Raw genomic sequence first — 19,037 nt, 5'->3', positions numbered from 1 at the left:
TAAAAATGAGTTTTTATTCTATTAGTACCCAACCAAATGGACCCTAAAGCATCACTTACCTTAAATAGACTAAAGGGCTTTTACGTCTCATTACTATTCTCACCTAACCTAAAACGTGGAGGAGAGAAAGAGGAAGGAGAGAAAGGAGAAGAGGTGTGGAGGAGCTTGCAAGGGGGCTTGAGAATCTTGCTTCTTGGAGCCTCAACGTGGAGTATCACTTCCTTGAGGTAGGTAAGCCATTATGGCCCTCTCCCTTCTTTTATTTTGGGTTTTGGGGTTGGGAGAGGGGAGAGAATCGATCTAGGGTTTACTTTGGAACCCAAAAATCGATGGAAACTCATGGCCTTGATTTTATGGAGCTATTTGACTCCATTGGCTAACCTCAAAGCTCCCAATCCCATCCCAACCGATAGACATAGGGTTTCTATCCTATTATGCTCTAAATAAAGTTCTCTTGCTTTCCCCCTCTTGAATCCTGGGAATACATAGACCTAATGAGGTCTTAGGATCTTAATGGGCCAAGGAGGAAGCTCCCTTGGGTGTTCCCTTTCCTTCAATCCACTTGGGAATGGAAGCTTGGTGAATAACCCTTTAATTTTGAGATTTGGAGACTTGCGGTTTCAAGACCTATGAGAAACCGCCCTTGCAACCACCCTGAGACCATCCTCTTAAGAAGCTCTCTGTCAAAGCCGATTTTACCTGCGATTTCATATCTGAGGTAAAACCACACGTAAAACCGCACCTAGCAGAACCCTTCCTAAGCCCCTGTTAAGGTTGGATTTACATGTGGTTTTAGGTTTGAGAGTGAAACCACCCATAAAATCACCCTACCTTTAAAATCTACAACTTAAGTAAATTGTGGGGGGACCTTTTGGGAACCCTCCCCTTTAACATAATTAATCCTATTCTCACTCTTTCACTAGGTTTAATCTCCCTTTTTGCAACGTGCTACTTAATCGCGACGACATCTCATAACTTCGGGATATAACACCTAGGGTGAGTGGGTTTGGTTGTTGTTTGGGCTTGTTATTATTGCATATACATGTACCATGCTAGTAGTATATATTTTAATAAGCATGATTGTGTATTTTGCATACTTTTAAATATTGAATGATATGATGATGTTGTGGTTGCTTTCCATTCTTTATTGGGTTACGGTGTCGGTGAATGCCGGTGCTGGAACCCCATAATACATATATAATACTTTTGATTGAATGTCATATTGAACTGTATGCGTCGTGTCGTGCTGGTAACCGGGCACTAAACCAAATGAAAAGTTGATGCGTCTGGATTACCTCTCGGGACGCTAGGACTTGCATGTAGTATATCTGCGGCTAGGACTTTGCACCCTTATGCTACTACCCTTGCCAACAGGGGTTTAGGTGTTGGATAACCAGAGCTCGGATTCTATGGTGTGAGAGAGAGCCAGTCATGGTAGTGATGGTTATATTGGGGTCTGCCACTGGAATGTTTTGGTGACATTGTCCAACGTAGGCTCCCGGGTGGCAATTGAGGTTTCATTGTGGTGATGAATGGAAGTGACCCACAGTGTTTCCCGAGTTGTCACAGTAGCATATACCTTTGACTTAGTTGTGATGATAGGTGAAAATTTTATTTAACATATGCATGCATCATGGGACTATGTGAATTACGTGTTTGTGCATCCCCATCCCCTCACTGGCTCAGTGGAGCTAACCCCCTTGTGTACACACTTTTTAGCTTATGATGCAGGTACTGAGGAGCCAGAAGCTGTGTTTGAGGAACATGGCGATGGGTGTCTTTGTGATGATTGCGCCTACAGGCCGTGAGGATACTTGGGACTTGTTCCCCTTTTGTTATTTTAGGGCTTAAAGCCCATGTATAAATATTTATTGTTATACACTTGTTGATAGTTATTAGATGGTCGTGAAATATATATTAATTACAGTATTTATCATTTAGCCTTTAAACATCTTGTAACTATTTGATTTTATATGCTTCCGCAAAACTATTGATCTTTTAGAATGTAATATTCCCTTTTCGCACTCTGATATTATATTACTTTAATATTGATTATGACTGTGCGTTGGGACACTGTGTCAGTGATCCTGGTAGCTTAATGGGATGACAGGGGTCGTCCTAGTCACCCCTAATATTATATTATATTCCTTATCTGAAATGGTGGCGTGACACTTTCCCCGCCCCTCAAGACTCCTCAACCCACTGTAACACCCTCTCTCTCCCATCCCTTGCCCCCATTCTTTCATGGGGTCAGTTATGTGGCTAAGAATCGAGATACCTCCCCATAGCGCACTAAATACCAAGAGGCTGCTTATGGTCCATGGGTTTGGATTTCAGATCATAATCTGTTAGATAGATTGTAATAAGATGAGAGATTAAATAAATATTATATTATTCGGGTAAAGTGCTTTAGTCCCACATCGAAAAGCTACAGGGGTTATAAATGGTATTTATTATATTACCTTATTTATCTCTTAAGTTAAACAAAAAAAATGAGACATTCTACGTTGTATAAGCAGTCCGAGCGTGCATGCGCACGTGCGACGTGAGCAGTGGGCTATAGAGGAGTTAGTGGCGTACGCACACACTTAGCACTTAGCACTTTGCACGCTTGCATCGCGCTTCAAGTGATCTGATCTAGTACGTTGAATTTTTTATGTGATCAAATCCGTCAGATTAGAAGATCCTACGGTCACATTTGATATGGTATGACTGTTGTGAATAGCTTCATCTATGGTTTAATCTAGATCATTAGGTCGGATGGCAATCAATCTAATGGTTCAAATACAAAATGAACAGATATGTCAAGAGGTGCTTCACTTCTACAAAATAGAAGTGCAGTGTTCAAACGAAATATCTCTCTCTCTTGTGATCAGTATCTCTCAAAGAAATTCTTTATTTTATCATTATTGTTTTGATGAATCCTTAAGGTGAAATTTGTTATGTAGGGGCAAAAATCTCCTTTAAGATAGCGAGTACACGTTCAAAACTAATTACAATTTTCTTCTCGATTTGATTTTTTTCAACATAATCAAGACATGCAATTTAGATGAGAGCTAATTTCCTACCTCAAGTGATGGATTTCAACCTTTATCATAATCAAAACCTGCGAAAGTTAATGTTTGCAATCTTCTAGTTAATGCTAAATGCATTCTCTATTGTTTAGCAATCAGGAACTCAAAAGTCGGGATCCCACCCTCCGTTATGATCGAAAAAGTTATTTATTCATTAAAAAAAACACAAAAGCAATTGCAAAAACATCGTCAGATCCTACTACGGAGTTTCAATGAGAAAAACCAGTGCTTGGTACACTGTATATGCACGCCTCCATGCCGTCTTCGAACACTCTGGTGAGTCCCGTAAGTCTGATTATTCCTAATCCATTAAAACCATTACCCAGTCTGTCCTTGAACAACAAATCTTTGCATACTTGTCCAAAATTCTGAGGGACGATTATATATTTATATATAGTCTAGCTATATGATTGTCGTTGTCGAGTCCACCTTTCGTGTCATTGCTTACAGCAAAAATGCCACCGAAATGCTTGACTTTAATCTGCTCTCCTTAAGTATCCTCACTACGGATCTCCAATTGTTATTATCTCTCTCTCTCTCTCTCTCTCTCTCTCTCTCTCTCTCTCTCTCTCTCAATGGAATATGGTTCAGAGAACAAGAGAGTAGAGTCCACTGGGTATATTTATGGGCTGAGTTATTTTCTTGAAAATTATATATTAGGAGGAAAATTTGAACTTGACCATGGATCAATTTGAAGAAGAGATTTAATCCCAAGCACAGGAAAAAAATTCAAGAAAAAACTTGGGGTGGTGCAAGAAGAAGGTGGGATTGTACGATTTTGGCCTGGATCCTGTCTCTGATACGAATTGCAAAATCTGATTGGGGTTTTTCACATAAACCCTAAACCATATCCCAAACAAGCACTAAAACACGAATTAAATAAATGTCAGTGAATGAATGCGTACCTTGCATCGTAATATGTTGGACACGATTCGATGTAGTTCCCAATGATCTTCTCCTCACTGGTTCTGAATCTTCCACAGCACTTCAGACCTCCTTATTTGCTCTCTAAATTTTGAGGTAAACTGGAGAAGAATAGACTGAGTGTTGTGGAGACCCAAAACAGAGTATATATAGTATTGTCCTGACCTTAAAACCTTAAACCATAATGGGTTGGATCAACATATCCCTAAACTAGAGAGTGAACCGAATCGGTCTATGTAACTTGATTCCAAATGTAAAATCTGATTGGGTTTTTTCAAATAAACCCTAAATCATATCCCGTACAAGTAATAGAACATAAATTAAATAAATGTCGGTGAATGGATGTGTACCTTGCACCGTAGTATGTTGAAGACGATTCGATGCAGTCCCATGATCTTCCCCTCATTGATTCTGAATCTTCCACAGCACCTCAGACTTCCTTGTTTGCTCTCTAACTTTTGTGGTCAAGTGGAGAAGAATTGAATGAGTAATGTGGGGACCCAAAATAGAGTATATATAATATTATCCTGACCCTAAAATCCTAAACCACAATGGGTTGGATCAGCATATCCCTAAACTGGAGAGTGAACCGAACCGATCTATGTAACTTGATTCTTATCAATTAATCAACCTAAATAATTACTTTAGCCCAAAATTCTTACAATCTCCCACTTTGGTTATATTAATTATAAAGATGTCTTTTAATTGATGTGGCCTTAGATACTCATTACTATGACCACTCTTACTTTGATCCGGTTGAAAAACCCACTCATGTCGAATGACAGCAAAAGATACATCTCAACATATGGCATACAACTTTTTGTCATTACAAACATAAATGAATTTATCAATGCGAACCCTGTGATATATTAACATGGAAATAGTGACATGTATTGTAACTTAATAAATTTTATTTCATGCGGGTCCTTAACTTTGATATTAACTTATATTTTGACAAACCGCCTATAATATATATTTTGGCAAACCACCTATAATATATATTTTGGCCAACCGCCTATAATATAGGGTTAATATCTAATTGTGGTAAAACTGCCTATAAATTGTGGCAAAACCACCTATCAACTGTGCCAAAACTGCCTATCAATTGTGGCAAATACTTCTATGAATCGTGGCAAATACTTCCTATGAACTATGGCAAATACTGCATATGAACTGTAGTAAAATTGCCTATAAACTGTAGCAAATACTACCTATAAACTGTGACAGATAAAACCATAAGGATCAACAAAAAAAATGTATGATGGAATTACCTTACATAAAATAAATGCAGATGTCAAATAAGGAATATAACGAACATCCATCAAACTGTGTCCAAATAGACGGGCTAAAGTATCAAACATAAATGAATAACCAATAAGAAACAAAACTCCCACCAACCAAGCATATCGAATGACTCAGTAATACCCATGTTCGAGATATGACCTTTGAATACTCCCATTGGTAAGGCCTTAATAAGAGGATCTGCCAATATGCTATCAGTCTTCAAGTGCTCAACTGAAATTTGTTGTTCAATGACTTTCTCCCTCACTAGAAGATACTTGATCTCAATACGCTTGGAACTACTACACTTCTTGTTGCTCTTTGAGAAGAACCAGCAGAGCTGTTATCACAATATATCATCAAAGATCTTGATATGAAATCAATGATCTTCAACTCAGAGATGAAATTCTTCAACTACACAACTGCTTAGTAGTCATATAAAGCGCTACAAACCCTGCCTACATTGTAGATGAAGCCAAAATTGTTTGTTTGACACTCCTCTAAGAAATAGCACCTCTTACCAACATAACCTGAAGTAGACTTTTCGATCATCAGTACACCCACTAAAGTCTAAATCTGCATATCCCACTACCTCAAGCTGATCACACTTGTTTTATACAAGCATAGAGTCTTTGGTCCTTTGCAAATACTGCATGACCTTCTTGACAGTCGTCCAGTGAGTCAAGCCGGCATTGGATTGGAATCTACCCAATACACTCACTACAAATGCTATGTCGGGACGAGTACAAACCTGTGCATTCATCAAACTCCCTATTGCTGAAGCAGAGGGTATGTTTTTTATGGAACCTTTCTCAATTTCATTTTTAGGACATTATTGCTTATTTAACTTGTCACCTTTGCTGATAGACACATCTCCAGCTGAACACTTGGACATATTGAACCTGTTGAGAACTCGATCAATGTATACTTTCTGAGATAATCCCAGAAATCCTCACCTTCTATCACCAACAATATCAATGTCAAGAACAAATTTACTTTTACCCATGTCTTTCATCTTAAATTTCTCAAACAGAAAATACTTCATTCTGAGAAGCAAAGCCATGTCAGTACTAGCCAGGAGAATAACATCAACATAGGTCACTAGAAATATGAATATCCTTCCATTGACCTTCTGATAATTATAGTGATCCAAAGCATTTTCAGCCATAGTTGTCACGGTGTCACGACGATCCAAGTCGGTGGAGGGGTGTCACATCTATATATCAACATGTCACCTACCATGGCAATCATATCGACCATGTTTTATTTTTTATTTTTTCTATTTTTAATGTCATTTAGTATGCTATAATATATATCCTATAACATAAAAAATCAACATGAATGTGTACTACTAATATACTATGGTTTAATTCATGAAATGTAATATCCATTAGTGTATATGAAAGTATGCAAACATAGATTAGCCTATCAAATAATTGAAAGCAATAGTCTTGCTGATAATAAAATTGAAAAATCAAATGATAGGCTAACCTGTTTACTGAAGCTTGATAGCAATAGTCTTTCTTCAGCGTGTATGATTTGGAGTAAAGCAACCTGAACAAAGTAATTAATATATATGAATTTGATGAACGAGGAGAGAAAATTATGTATTCAGAAGCAAAAAAATAATTTAAATGATAGATAATCGAATATAGTAATCAAAGATCAAAATTTCAAGTCAAGTAATCAACCAAATATAGATAACCTTAACTAATCTTCAAAGATCAAAGTTTAAAGTTCAAACTTCAAAGTTTAAACAGTCCATAATATCCAAAACTAATTAATTATCATATTCATCTAAAAGATCTGCATTTGGCAGATTTTCTTGTCGTGGCTCTTCGATACCCTCATAGTCATCTACGACATTCTCGTCGTCATTCACATCATCTTCCTCTTCTTCCTCGTCTTCATCTGGTTCAGAGTCATCCTGAACATCAGCCCTCCTTGAGCTACCTCTCTCTCTACCATGTCCACGACGTGAATATATCAAATCGACTCCAAAAGTTGATGCTTGAGTTCTCCTTGGTAGAATGGGGGCTTCAATCGATGCCCCCATTGCTCTACCAACATCGTCCCACGTGAGATCATCATTGGGATGGACTAAATCTTCCACTGGCTGGGTAACCATCCACTCACTAGACCAATCCAGCTCATTAAGAATTAGTGGATCATATTTTTTGTTTTTGCCTTCCAGCTCACGTCTTTGTTGAAACCTTTCTTGGAGGCGGCTATTGTATTGAACATAGACTAGATCATTCAAACGAGAATGTTCCAGTCTATTCCTCTTTTTGGTATGAATCTGAATTCATAAACAAGAGTGAACAAAAAAGTCATTTTTCAATAAAAGACAAAACAAAAGTGAAAAAAAAAAGTCTAAAAAATAAATTAAATGTAATTGTAATCATGTAAGTTAATACTTACAAACTCAAATGTGCTCCAGTTGCGCTCGCAACTAGAAGAAGAGCAACAAAGGCCTAGTATGCATCGTGCAAGCATTGAAAGCTCAAAAGCATGACCTCCATTTGTACTCCACCAAGTAACTATAAAAATATAATAAAAAAACTGAATTAATAGTAATACATCATAGACATAGCAACATACAAAGTAGGTACAAACTAAAAATACTAAGTTACTTACTAGGATTTATGGTTGTCTGTTGTCTAATCGCCATATCCCTCCCGAAAGAACCCTTTGAATATCTATAATCATCAATTTACTAAGTTATCTTGTCTTGTATAGCAAGGTCAACCACTAGTCTGGTCATGACATTAATCAATGAGATGTGTAGATTGGCAATCAGTTGGCCATCTTCACTTTCCTTGAACATGAAAAAAATTTTGGGATTAAGAAATAGTGCAGCTCCATACAATGGACGCTCCATCTGACACTCCCAACACTTGTCAATAATATTTATAATTTTTTTCCACAGCCATTCTTTATGTACTAAGCGTTCACGTATTTTCTTTTTTGCCTCTTCCATAGCAACATAAACCTTAGCCATAGCAGGCCTCTCATCACCATCAACAACCCTCAAAACAACAATAAGTGGCTTCGATGCTCTAATAAAATTTTTCACAGTGTTCCAAATGGTACAGCAAACACCGTTTCTTCCACTTTCTTTTCAGCCTCTATCTTTGAAAAACTAAAGCCCTTCCACTCATCAAAAATAAACAAATGCTTCAATGCATCCTTATGCTTAACTAAGCTCTGACATGTCAAACAAGCAGTTGCAAATCTAGTAACTGCAGCTCTCACAAGATCCTTTTGTCCAGTTCTTTTCCTCATTGCATCAAGAAGATGTGTGTGCCTGTAGATGAAGATGGTTATTTTTTTTGCCTTACTTATCATATTCTTAAAGTCTTTCAGACTACCTATATCCTCCAACATCAGGTCTAGGCAATGGGCTGCACAAGGAGTCCAGTATAGCTTTCTTCTCTTTTCCATAAGCTTTTTACCAGCCAACTTATAATTTGAAGCATTGTCAGTCACAACTTGAATGACATAGTCGTCACCAATCTCATCAATTTTTCTATCAATCAATTCAAATAGCATTTGTGCACTTTAAACCATACCAGATGCATCAACAGATCCCATGAAATAAGTCCCCTATGGACAGTTAACGAGAAAATTAATTAAGTGCATTTCCCGTTTATCCGTCCATCCATCAGACATAAGAGTGCACCCATACTGCTTCCAATACTCTTCATATTTTTCTTCATCTCTGCACTTTCATTCACAACATTTCTTAACAATGGCACCCTCACTTGATGATATGAAGGTGGAATATATCCAGAATCATATTGTGCAATAGACTCACACATCACCTCAAAGGTCCTTGCCTTAATAGCGTTGAATGGGATACCTTGCTAATACATCCACTTAGGAATGTGATAATCAACTCTGGCTTTTTGTTTTGGTGTCCTAAAACGGTTCTTTATAGTAGTCTAAGTAGAACTACTATTATGCCTCTCATTGACTACTTGCTCAGGAGTTCGTCTAACATGAGCATCCATGGGACCCCTTACTTGAGGCTGAGTAACCTTTCTTTTCTTAGCAATTGTCCCAGAGCTAGGAGCCACCCTAGTAGCTGTAGGAGTCTGGGATTGTCCTTCTAGTGTATCTTCTGATTGTATTTCCCTCCAACTTCTACAGCATCATCATCACCATCATCATCATCCAATACTTCTATAATCTGTTTCTTCTTTTTTTAATTTAGAGCTTCCCTCGTCACTTGAGAAATAGCATCATTCGTCTTGGTACACTTGGTAACGTCTCCATATCCACCCACCAAATGTTGCTTCAATCTTTTAATTCCACAGCTCATTTCTTTGCCCCAAAGGGTACAGTTAACAACATTCTTGTTTGTTAGATCTTGCCAATACCCATACTTCCACCCAGGGTCATTTGATTTGGCCTTCCTTGCTGGGTCTTTGCTTGGATCATATCTTGGAGTAGCTCCAGTACTTGCAATATTTTCACCCCACTACTAATTTATGTAGAACCATCCATTAGTTGAGTGAAAGAGACTATAAAAGTAACAAAACAAAATAACAATTAAAAGAACATAAGTTAAGTCATTGGAAAAGGACATTAATTGTAACAAGTGCAATTATAGGGAACATGTCATTGTCATCTAGTATTTCCTGGAGAGGATAGAGAGGATAGATCATATTAGATGATTGCATGAGTGACAAATTATTTTAACCCCACATGAATAGAAAAATATCAACTAATTATTTTAACCCAACATAAACTGATCAATGCAGCTGTTGAGAATTGAGATAAGTCCTAAGCTAGGATGGAAAACACAAAATCAAAGGACTGGTTTTTAGCAGATTAACATTAAGTTGAAGGAAGAAAAAAAACTGAAATTATGGAGTTAAATATGTGGTTACTGTTGTTGTGTGTGTGTGTGAAACTATGAGTGATGGACTACTGACTGTAATAAATCCCTCCCCCCTATCTCTCGACTCTCTCCCTGTCTCTGTGTGTGTATGCGTGCAAGGTAAGAAGAAGAAAAAATAAAAAAAAACACCTTCTTTGTGACTGTGCAAGCCTGCAACTGCAAGGCAAGAAGAAAAAAGAAAAAAAATACAGAGAACTACTCGTTGTAATAAATCCCTCCCCCCTCCTTCTATCTCTCGACTCTCTCCCTGTCTCTGTGTGTGTATGTGTGGTTGTGTGCAAGGCAAGAAGAAGAAAAAAAAATACCTTCTCTGTCTATGTGCAAGCCTGCAACTGTAAGGCAAGAAGAAGAAACAAAAATCCGAGAGGTCTATGATTGTGTGCAAGCCTGCAACTGCAAGGCAAGAAGAAGAAAAAAGAAAAAAAAACTAAGAGGTTTGCAACTGTGTGCAAGCTTGCAACTACAAGGCAAGAAGAAGAAATAGCTTGCAACTACAAGGCAAGAAGAAGAAGAAAAAAAAAAAAAAAAACTGAGAGGTCTGTGACTGTGTGCAAGCCTGCAACTATAAGGCAAGAAGAAGAAAAAAGAAAAAAAAAACTGAGGTCTGTGACTGTGTGCAAGCCTGCAACTGCAAGGTAAGAAGAAGAAGTTAAGAAGACGAAGAAGTGAGAAGAAGAACTGAAGAAGAAGAATAAGAAGAACTGAAGAAGAAGGATCGAGTCGCCAGAGGACTGGGAGGAGATTGGAGAAGAAGAAGAATAACCAAATTAAGAATTACTTACCTGGGGGTTGCCAGAGGGGTTCAAACTTGCTGAGAGTTGCAGGAACTGAAGCTTCAGTTCTTCTTCTTCTCAATTCTACGTCTTCTTCAGTTCTTCTTCTTCTTCTTCTCACTTCCTCGTCTTCTTAACTCCTCCAGTCTATGTGTCTCTGTCTCACGAACTCTCTCCTTTGTCTCGACCTTTCACTTTACGATTTCTAAAATCTCCCAAATTCCAATTCCAATTAGGGTATAGTACTATAGTGTACTGTTTAATGGTTTTAATTTTTTATGTTAATATGTCCAATACAAATGAAGGAAAAAGCATTTAAGCTTTTAAATGGTTTTACAAAAAAAAAATTTAAAACCTAAGTTTTATACACTAATCAACCGATATGCTCATATATCGTGGTATGGCGTCCATGGCGATGCCATGGAGGCCATATCGAGCAATATTTGTACATCACCCATGTCAAAGCTCGATATGCTTACTTCTCCAGCGCTAAGACGCCATGGCGGCTCCATGACAACTATGTTTTCAGCAAAGTTAAAAGATGTAACAACATCATCGAACTTTAAGTACCACTGCCTTGAAGCCTGCTTCAATCATATATCGATTTATTAAGCTTGTCTTTACTCTTATATTCAAAACCCTCTGGTTGAAGCATATAGACATCCTCATCCAAATTTCTATTTAGGAAAGTTGTTTTAACATCCATCTAATGCAGCTCCAAGTTATAACGTGCCAAAGGTGCCATTATAATTCTAAAGGAATCTTTTGATGACACCGGAGAGAAGGTCTCCTTGAAGTCAATTCCTTCCTTTTATGTAAACCCTTTTGCTACCAATCTTGTCTTGTAGCAATCAACATTGCCTTTGGAATCTTTCTTGGTTTTGTAAATCCATTTGTAGCCTATGACTTTACAACCCTTTGGAATTTCAACCGACTCCTAGACACCATTGTTACTCATGGATAATAATTCATCCTCCATAGCTTCAATCCACTTAGGAGAATTCTTGCTGTTAATAGTTTGCTCAAAACTAACTGGATCCTCTTCTTCTCCTATGTCAAAATCACATTCATTCAGATAAACAACGTAGTCTGAAGGAATGGCTGACCTTCGAGCCCTAACCGATCTTGCTGGTCTTTCTAGTGGTAATGTTGTCTCAATCTCAACTGTTGGTTCATCTTGCAAAACTGTGTCAACAGTCACATCGTCACCATTAGCCTCAATAATAGACTTTGGTAAATTATCTCTAGTCATCAAGGGTAGCTCAGTAGAACGAACTGTCTCAACTAGAATCTCAAATTTCTCTTCCTTAAACCCAAGATTTTGTGCCTCAGAAGTTTCAACGTCATCTTTAATTAATTTAGAAACACTAGTCTCAACTAGTCTAGTGCCTAAGTGGGGGTAATAAAATCTAAAACCTTTTGACCTCTAAGGGTATCCCACAAAATAACAATTGACAATTTTAGGATCAAACACCTCTTTGTTTGGGTTGTATAATTTTGCTTTCGACCTACAACCCTAAACATGCAAGTGTCTGAAGCTAGGCTTTCTGCTAGTCCAAAGCTCATATGGGGTTTTGGGAACTGATTTGTTTGGTACCCGATTAAGAATAGAAGTGGCAATCTTAAGTGTCTCACCCCATAATGATTCTGGTAGACCATTATTTCTGATCATACTCCACACCATGTCTTTCAATGTACGAATTCTCCTTTCTGCAACAATATTTTGTTGTGGTGTCATCGACATAAAATATTGACGAGATATCCCATGCTATTGTAGGTATTTGGCAAATGGTCCTAGGTATTGATCTGTATCACCATGCTTCTCATAGTATTCACCACCTCTGTCAACCTGACAACCTTGATTTTCTTAGAAAGAAATTCTCCACTAAAGCTTTAAATATTATGACAACATCTAGGGCATTGAATTTTTCAGAAATAATGTACACATATCCATAACAAGAAAGTCATCAATAAAAGTAATAAAATATCGATGACCTACAAGGGTAGGTGTAGGGAAGGCCCATAAATGTCTGTGTGAATGAGCTCCAACAATTTCTTACTTCGGACTACCTTCTTCTTTTTAGACTTTGTCATTTTTCCCTTCATGCAATCCACACACACACGCATGTCACGTGAATCAAGTTTAGTCAAGTTGTACATCACAGTCTATCTATCCTCTCCTTAGAGATGTGCCCTAATCGTTTGTGCCACAATGTGTAAGATTGTTCATTGATAATAAGACGCTTAGTGCCGACATTCATCACCCATGAAGATTCATGATTCAATTTATAAAGTCCATCAACTAAATATCTACTGCCAATAATACTAGAGCCATAAGATAAGGTAAAACCATCTTTATTGAAATTAAATGAATAACCATCTCTAGTCAGAGTAAAAAATGGAAATCAAATTCCTACTCATGGAGGAACATAAAATGTATTGTTCAAATCAATAAAAAAAAGTCTGAACTTAAGTAAATCCCAACTACTCCAATGGCCTTAACTTCTACTCGCTCTCCATTGCCAACAAATACGTGCACCTCATCCTTACTTGGCACCCTCCTGCTTATTATCCCCTGTACGGAATGAGTGACATGTATTGAGAATGCAGAATTAATTCACCAAGAATTCATAGGAGCATTAATTTTAAAAGATTTAAAACAAACAAGTGACAGATCAATACCAGAACTCTTCTTCTTCTGTAACCAACCCTTGTAAATGAAGCAGTCCTTCTTGTGGCACCAGTAATATTTTATGTTGTTTGTGTCCTTATCTCTAGAATCTTGAACATTCTGAGATGCCTTGGACTGTTGAGAGCCCATTGTCTTGTCATAAGGCTTGAATCTCTCTTTTCTGGTAAAATTCTTGTTCCTCCTAATTGGTCCACCATTAGATCCCTTATGAAAAGTTGCATTTACACTCTCAATTTTGTTATGTTTCAGTTTGCTCTCCTCCTGTGTGCAAATGGAAATGAGTTCATCCAAACTCCACTTATCCCTTAGTGCAGTATACATGGTCTGAAAAACTTTATACTGACTAGGGAGAGTATTCAATGCAATCTGCACAATGAACTCATCTCCAATCTTAATGCCAAGATGCCCTAGTTTAGCAGCATCAGTAGCTATACCCAAAATATATACCCTAACGCTGTCATTTCCATCATACTTTGTATTCATCAATGCACTTGATTCAACTTTTTTTTAAGTTCAAATATGGCCTTAATTGCGTTTAGGAACTCTTCGGCAGTATCCTTGACTTCCACATTCCCAAGTATGATTTTAAGAACTACCTTCTTTATAACCAGTATGTATTTTCTATTTGCAATATCCCATTTTTCAAACTTGATCTTTTCCTCAATGGTGCTATTGTCTGTGAGAAAACTAGGTTTAGGCTCCCTAAGTGCCAAATCTAAGTCTAGGAGACCCAAATGCAGTTCCAAATCTTCCACCCATTTTTGAAAATTATCTCCAGTAAGAATTAGGACAGAAGACAAATAACTGGAAGGAATAGCCATCCTACAAGGACAATAATAACAACACAATGCATGCTAATTTAAAACATGAACCATAAAATCAAAGTAAGCAATAACAGCAATGTGTTTTAAATAAGAGTTATAATTTCAATTGTATCCCTATTCTTTGGGATAGGAATTTATTGGTCCTCTTATTTCTTTGAATTGATTGTGAAGATAGCATCAACTTTTGAAAATTCAATTACCTTTGGACAAAAGAACCCCCAAGTCAATGTCTCTTCTTATACATGTGCAAACACCACAAACTTGATGACATCACCTTTGGAAAAATGTCATTTTTACTGTGAAAAGAACACCAACTTTTGAAAATTCAATCACCTTTGAACAAAAGAATCCCTAAATCAGTGTCCCTTCTTATACATGTGTATATGCCTATACTTGATGACATCATCTTTGGGTAAATGCCATCTTTACTATTAGGAAAAGACACGATTGAACTGAATGTACCACTGTAGTTGATTCCACTCAATCCTATCATGTTTTTCCCTATTGGAGATTTGTATATATATGTATACGCATAGGAACATACATTTCAATGCGTTTCTCAAATATTAGAAACACAATGGGGCATAATATTGCACATTTACAAAATTAGAACATTAAAATTTTTTTTAGAACAAATCGGAGTAAAAAAAATGGAACAAAAATCATGCTATAATAGTCCCAAAATAGTTATAAAACATATTTTTTTATTATAGAACAGAAATCTGCTTTAAAAAAAAAATAGTTCTAAAATTGATTTGTTCCATAACAGAAACAGAAATAGTAAAAATTGAAATAAGTTATAAATCAAACTAAACATTTTTTTTTAATGATTTTTGTTAGTGTCGGTCAAAACTGGTCAGCATCGATAATATGCCAGAATTTACACCACCGGTGACTGAATTTCGGTAGGTCACCGGGCGACCAGATGGATCAACGTTCCCGGGTCATGGGTCGACTATGTGGACCAACCTGAAAATCAAAACTGGTCTGGACCGGGTTGGCTCTTTGAACCCGATTGGTTTATTGGTGCGATTCATTAATTTGGTCTGGTTAGGGTAGGTTATTCACTTAACCATTTTCTCCTTTTTGCTTTTGGGGTTTTTTTTAAAAGTTAGGGATTAGAAAATATAAGGGGAATATTCTCTCATCTTCCACAATTCAACGCATAATCAATCGAAAACACAAAAACCCTTTTAGGGTTTTGTCACAAGGAGAAAGCTGCGAACGACGACCAAAGAAGGGTAATGACAGCATAAAAAATTTTAACAAAGGTTTGTGATGTGGTGACGTCCATTCACAGGGCGTCAAACATCATGAATATTCGACAAAAAATCCTTGCACCAATCTGCTATAAATCGTCTCTGTGGTGTTTTTTTTTATTATTTCTTACGGCAGTAGGTGACAAACCACCTCAACACTAGCCAATCCATCGTCGGACGAAGGTTCGCCGGACTATGATTATCATCACCGGTCATCCACTAGCCGAAAACCATTCAGTTTTAGTTAAAACAGCCCTTGCATTTTTTTAATGTATAATAACAATCTTTGCAGACAGGTCGAAGACCCACAGAGTAACAACAATGAATCTTAGAGCTAGCCGCTTACTGTCTGAACACTGAGCCATAATTGTACAGTGGAATTGCACCACCTTCTGTTGCCTAAATTTTTTTTTTTAAATAACAAAACTCAAATCAATTTAACAAATATACATCAATCGATTCCAGCCCTATATGGGTTGCTCTGATACCAAATGTAAAATCTGATTGGGGTTTTTCACATAAACCTTAAATCGTATCCAATACAAGCACTATACTACGAATTAATAAAATGTTAGTGAATGGGTGCGTACCTTGCACCATAGTATGTTGGAGATGATTCGATGCAGTTCCCAATGATCTTTTTCGCACTGGTTCTGGATCTTCCACAGTACCTCAAACCTCCTTGTTTGCTCTTTAACTTTTATGATAAAGTGGATAAGAATGGAATGAGTGTTGTGGGGCCCAAAACATAGTATATATAATATTGTCCTGACAGAGTTAATTAACTTGAGCCCAAAAGAATGATGGATTTTTTAACAATCTCCAATCAAGTTTAACTGAAAGAGCCTTATTGTGAACAAATAAATCACTAAACCCTTATTTTTCAAACATTTTAAGCCTACAAATAGTCTGTCAAGCAATAGGTGACCACTTCCTCTTACTATCTTTTTTTTCCACTTCAAAAAGCCACACAAATAGAATTCAAAATGTTACAAACTTCATTAGGCACAAGAAAACATGACATCCAATATATTGGAATAGAGTTTAAAACTGATCCCACACCACCAAAGAATTCCTCTAAACTAAAAAGACTGTAATGCTCCACTTGTATGGGTTCACAAAATAGACCTTGTTCCATACCCTTCTCCTGGCTGGTACCTTACCCTCTCCCCATCCCCCCTAAAAGTAAAATATATATAAAAGCTCCCAATTCTTAAAAAAAAAAAAAAAAACACTAGTGAAGGTAAGCACTCTCCCCCATTCTCCCTTAATATGGAAACCTCTTATTCATTTTTCATCCTTAATCTCCCATTCCTTGTTTATGTTATCTCTCTAAGGCAAGTAGTGTCACATACGATATCAAATTTCCTATTTCCTATTATGTAATAGTTAGCTAGGGCTGTATATGTTATTCTCTATTTAGTCTCCTATTAGAGACCGATCACAATGAAGAAAATACTTGCTCCAACATCCCACCATCCTCACCCCTAACCCACCTCTATCTTTTACTTGAGATCCATATTGATCCTCATCATAATCAATGTTTGAACCTCCAATTTTGGCCATTGCGAAAGTTGTTCCCGAACTGAAATACCATACCAAATTGTGGTACTGTAGTCTCTAGATAAACTGAAGAGATCGATGATGACATCAATAGGGGAAGATAGAAATTTACGATGGTCGTGAGCTTAAATTGAGCACAAAAGTGATAATTTCAGCTAGTTAAGCAGAACAATTGAGGAGCATGATCCAAATTGTTCTGGTATTGAATTCATACTGGACCATATGTCCAAATAATATTCCCCATTGTGTTGTGAGTTACAAGTAAATCCAGAAAGCATAGCGTGAAGGTAAGCGTTCTGTTTTCTTTACCAAACCTTAGTTTTTTCACTTTCACATTTCACACGCCTTGAAGCATGGAGGCTGCCAGTGGATCCTCACCGATGACAGATGTCTCTATAAGAGACAAAAGTAACACTCCTCAGATTGTTGAAATGAAGAGTTGGTATGATCTATTTCACCCATTGAAATAAAACAACCGTGGTGCCATTCTGTAATTCATTCAATCAGCTATGGAGGATGGAGAAATTGTTGCTTGTTGCGATGAAGATAAGGTCATTTAAGAAACATCTATATGGGAGTCCGCTTTAGTCAGTTTTGTGTTGGGTTCCAAGGTCCTCTTCTACGATATGAAATGCTTTGTAGAGAAACACTGGTAAGACAAGTTCAATAAAGTTGAGGTTGTGGGATTGGATAGATCAACAAAAACAACTACCACTCACTGATCCAACGAGCCAACAACAAACTTATGATATGAAAAAACTAAATATTTAAGTGCTACGGGAATGCATGTTTTGATATAGTCAGTCTTATCTGCCTTACCAACCTGCTATATGTCTTGCTTCTGACTCCCATCTTCTATTCTCAAAGAACTAGACTCCTCTAGTAGGAAGTTCTTTTGGTCTAATGGAGATTCTACATTGATCCCTCCCATCAGCTGGAATACCATTTGTCAGCCCAAAAGGTGTGGAGGGCTCAATCTTAAGCTTTCTAGTCCAATGAATCAAGCATTGTTGGTAAAAAAATGATGGACTCTATTGAATCCTTTCTCATCCCTATGGGAAAGATTGATGAAAGCTAAATATTTTCCATCCACAGACTTCATCCATGCTCCTTTCCCATTAAATGCATGGGGCTAGAAATCGATTATTGGAGCATATGAGTTACTCCTCAAGGGACTCTTCATCCAACTTGGTGATGGTAGGAATATCAATCCATGGAGTGATAACTGGATACTAGGTTTTCCACCATCCTCTACTCCATTTGTTTTGCCTTTACAAACTCCAACTATTGTTGACTAATTATTCAATCCATGCACTAGAAAATGGAACATTGACTTGGTTTATCACTGGTGGCCCCCTGATATTGCTACCCAAATTATTTCAATTCCTATACCATTATCAGTAGTCGTGAATAGATATGTTTGGACTCGAACTGCAAATGGTGTTTTTACTGTCGCTTCGGTTTTTAGAATAGCCATTGAAGAGAAATGCTCCCTACCAATTCCATTTGACAAAAAGTCTGGCATATTCCAACAGCTTCAAAAGTTCAAAAAATCTTCTAGAATATCATAAATGGTTCTTTCCAAATCCCAGATCTTCTAAATAGGTAGGGATTCAATTTATGTTCACTTTGTCCATAATGATCTCATAGTGCCCTTGACCTTAATCATGTTTTAAGGATAGCGTCTTATCTCAAGAAACATGGTATAGAACTGGCATGAATATGATCCTCCATTTTACTG

At 37.2% G+C, this 19,037-nt stretch overlaps 1 protein-coding gene and 1 long non-coding RNA gene across 2 annotated transcripts; both read right to left on the bottom strand.

Moving 5' to 3' along the window:
- Positions 1-7,059: 7,059 nt before the first annotated feature.
- On the bottom strand, positions 7,060-8,564 carry LOC122663111. The gene is made up of 4 exons (XM_043858814.1): positions 8,356-8,564; positions 7,917-7,978; positions 7,701-7,819; positions 7,060-7,578 (listed from the first exon to the last, which is right to left on the bottom strand). The coding sequence occupies exons 1-4, from the start codon at positions 8,562-8,564 to the stop codon at positions 7,060-7,062; spliced, it is 909 nt and encodes a 302-aa protein (XP_043714749.1).
- Positions 8,565-8,790: 226 nt separating this feature from the next.
- Positions 8,791-11,140, bottom strand: LOC122662508. Its single transcript, XR_006333043.1, has 3 exons — positions 11,129-11,140; positions 11,047-11,048; positions 8,791-9,005 (listed from the first exon to the last, which is right to left on the bottom strand). It is a non-coding gene; the product is annotated as an uncharacterized LOC122662508 (long non-coding RNA).
- Positions 11,141-19,037: the final 7,897 nt, after the last annotated feature.

This window comes from Telopea speciosissima, chromosome 5 (assembly GCF_018873765.1).
Source record: "Telopea speciosissima isolate NSW1024214 ecotype Mountain lineage chromosome 5, Tspe_v1, whole genome shotgun sequence".
Lineage (NCBI taxonomy): Eukaryota > Viridiplantae > Streptophyta > Magnoliopsida > Proteales > Proteaceae > Telopea > Telopea speciosissima.
Note: the sequence above shows the minus strand (reverse complement) of the source record. Positions and strands in the feature narration are given on the sequence as shown.

Bases quoted from the DNA above. Each gene is read 5' to 3' on its own strand.
- LOC122663111 (XM_043858814.1), bottom strand. From the start codon at position 8,564: ATGAGGAAAAGAACTGGACAAAAGGATCTTGTGAGAGCTGCAGTTACT. The intron at 7,979-8,355 runs GTGAAAAATTTT...TGATGATTATAG, and splicing joins GCTGTACCATTTGGAACACT to ATATTCAAAGGGTTCTTTCG. The intron at 7,820-7,916 runs GTAAGTAACTTA...ATATTTTTATAG, and splicing joins ACAGACAACCATAAATCCTA to TTACTTGGTGGAGTACAAAT.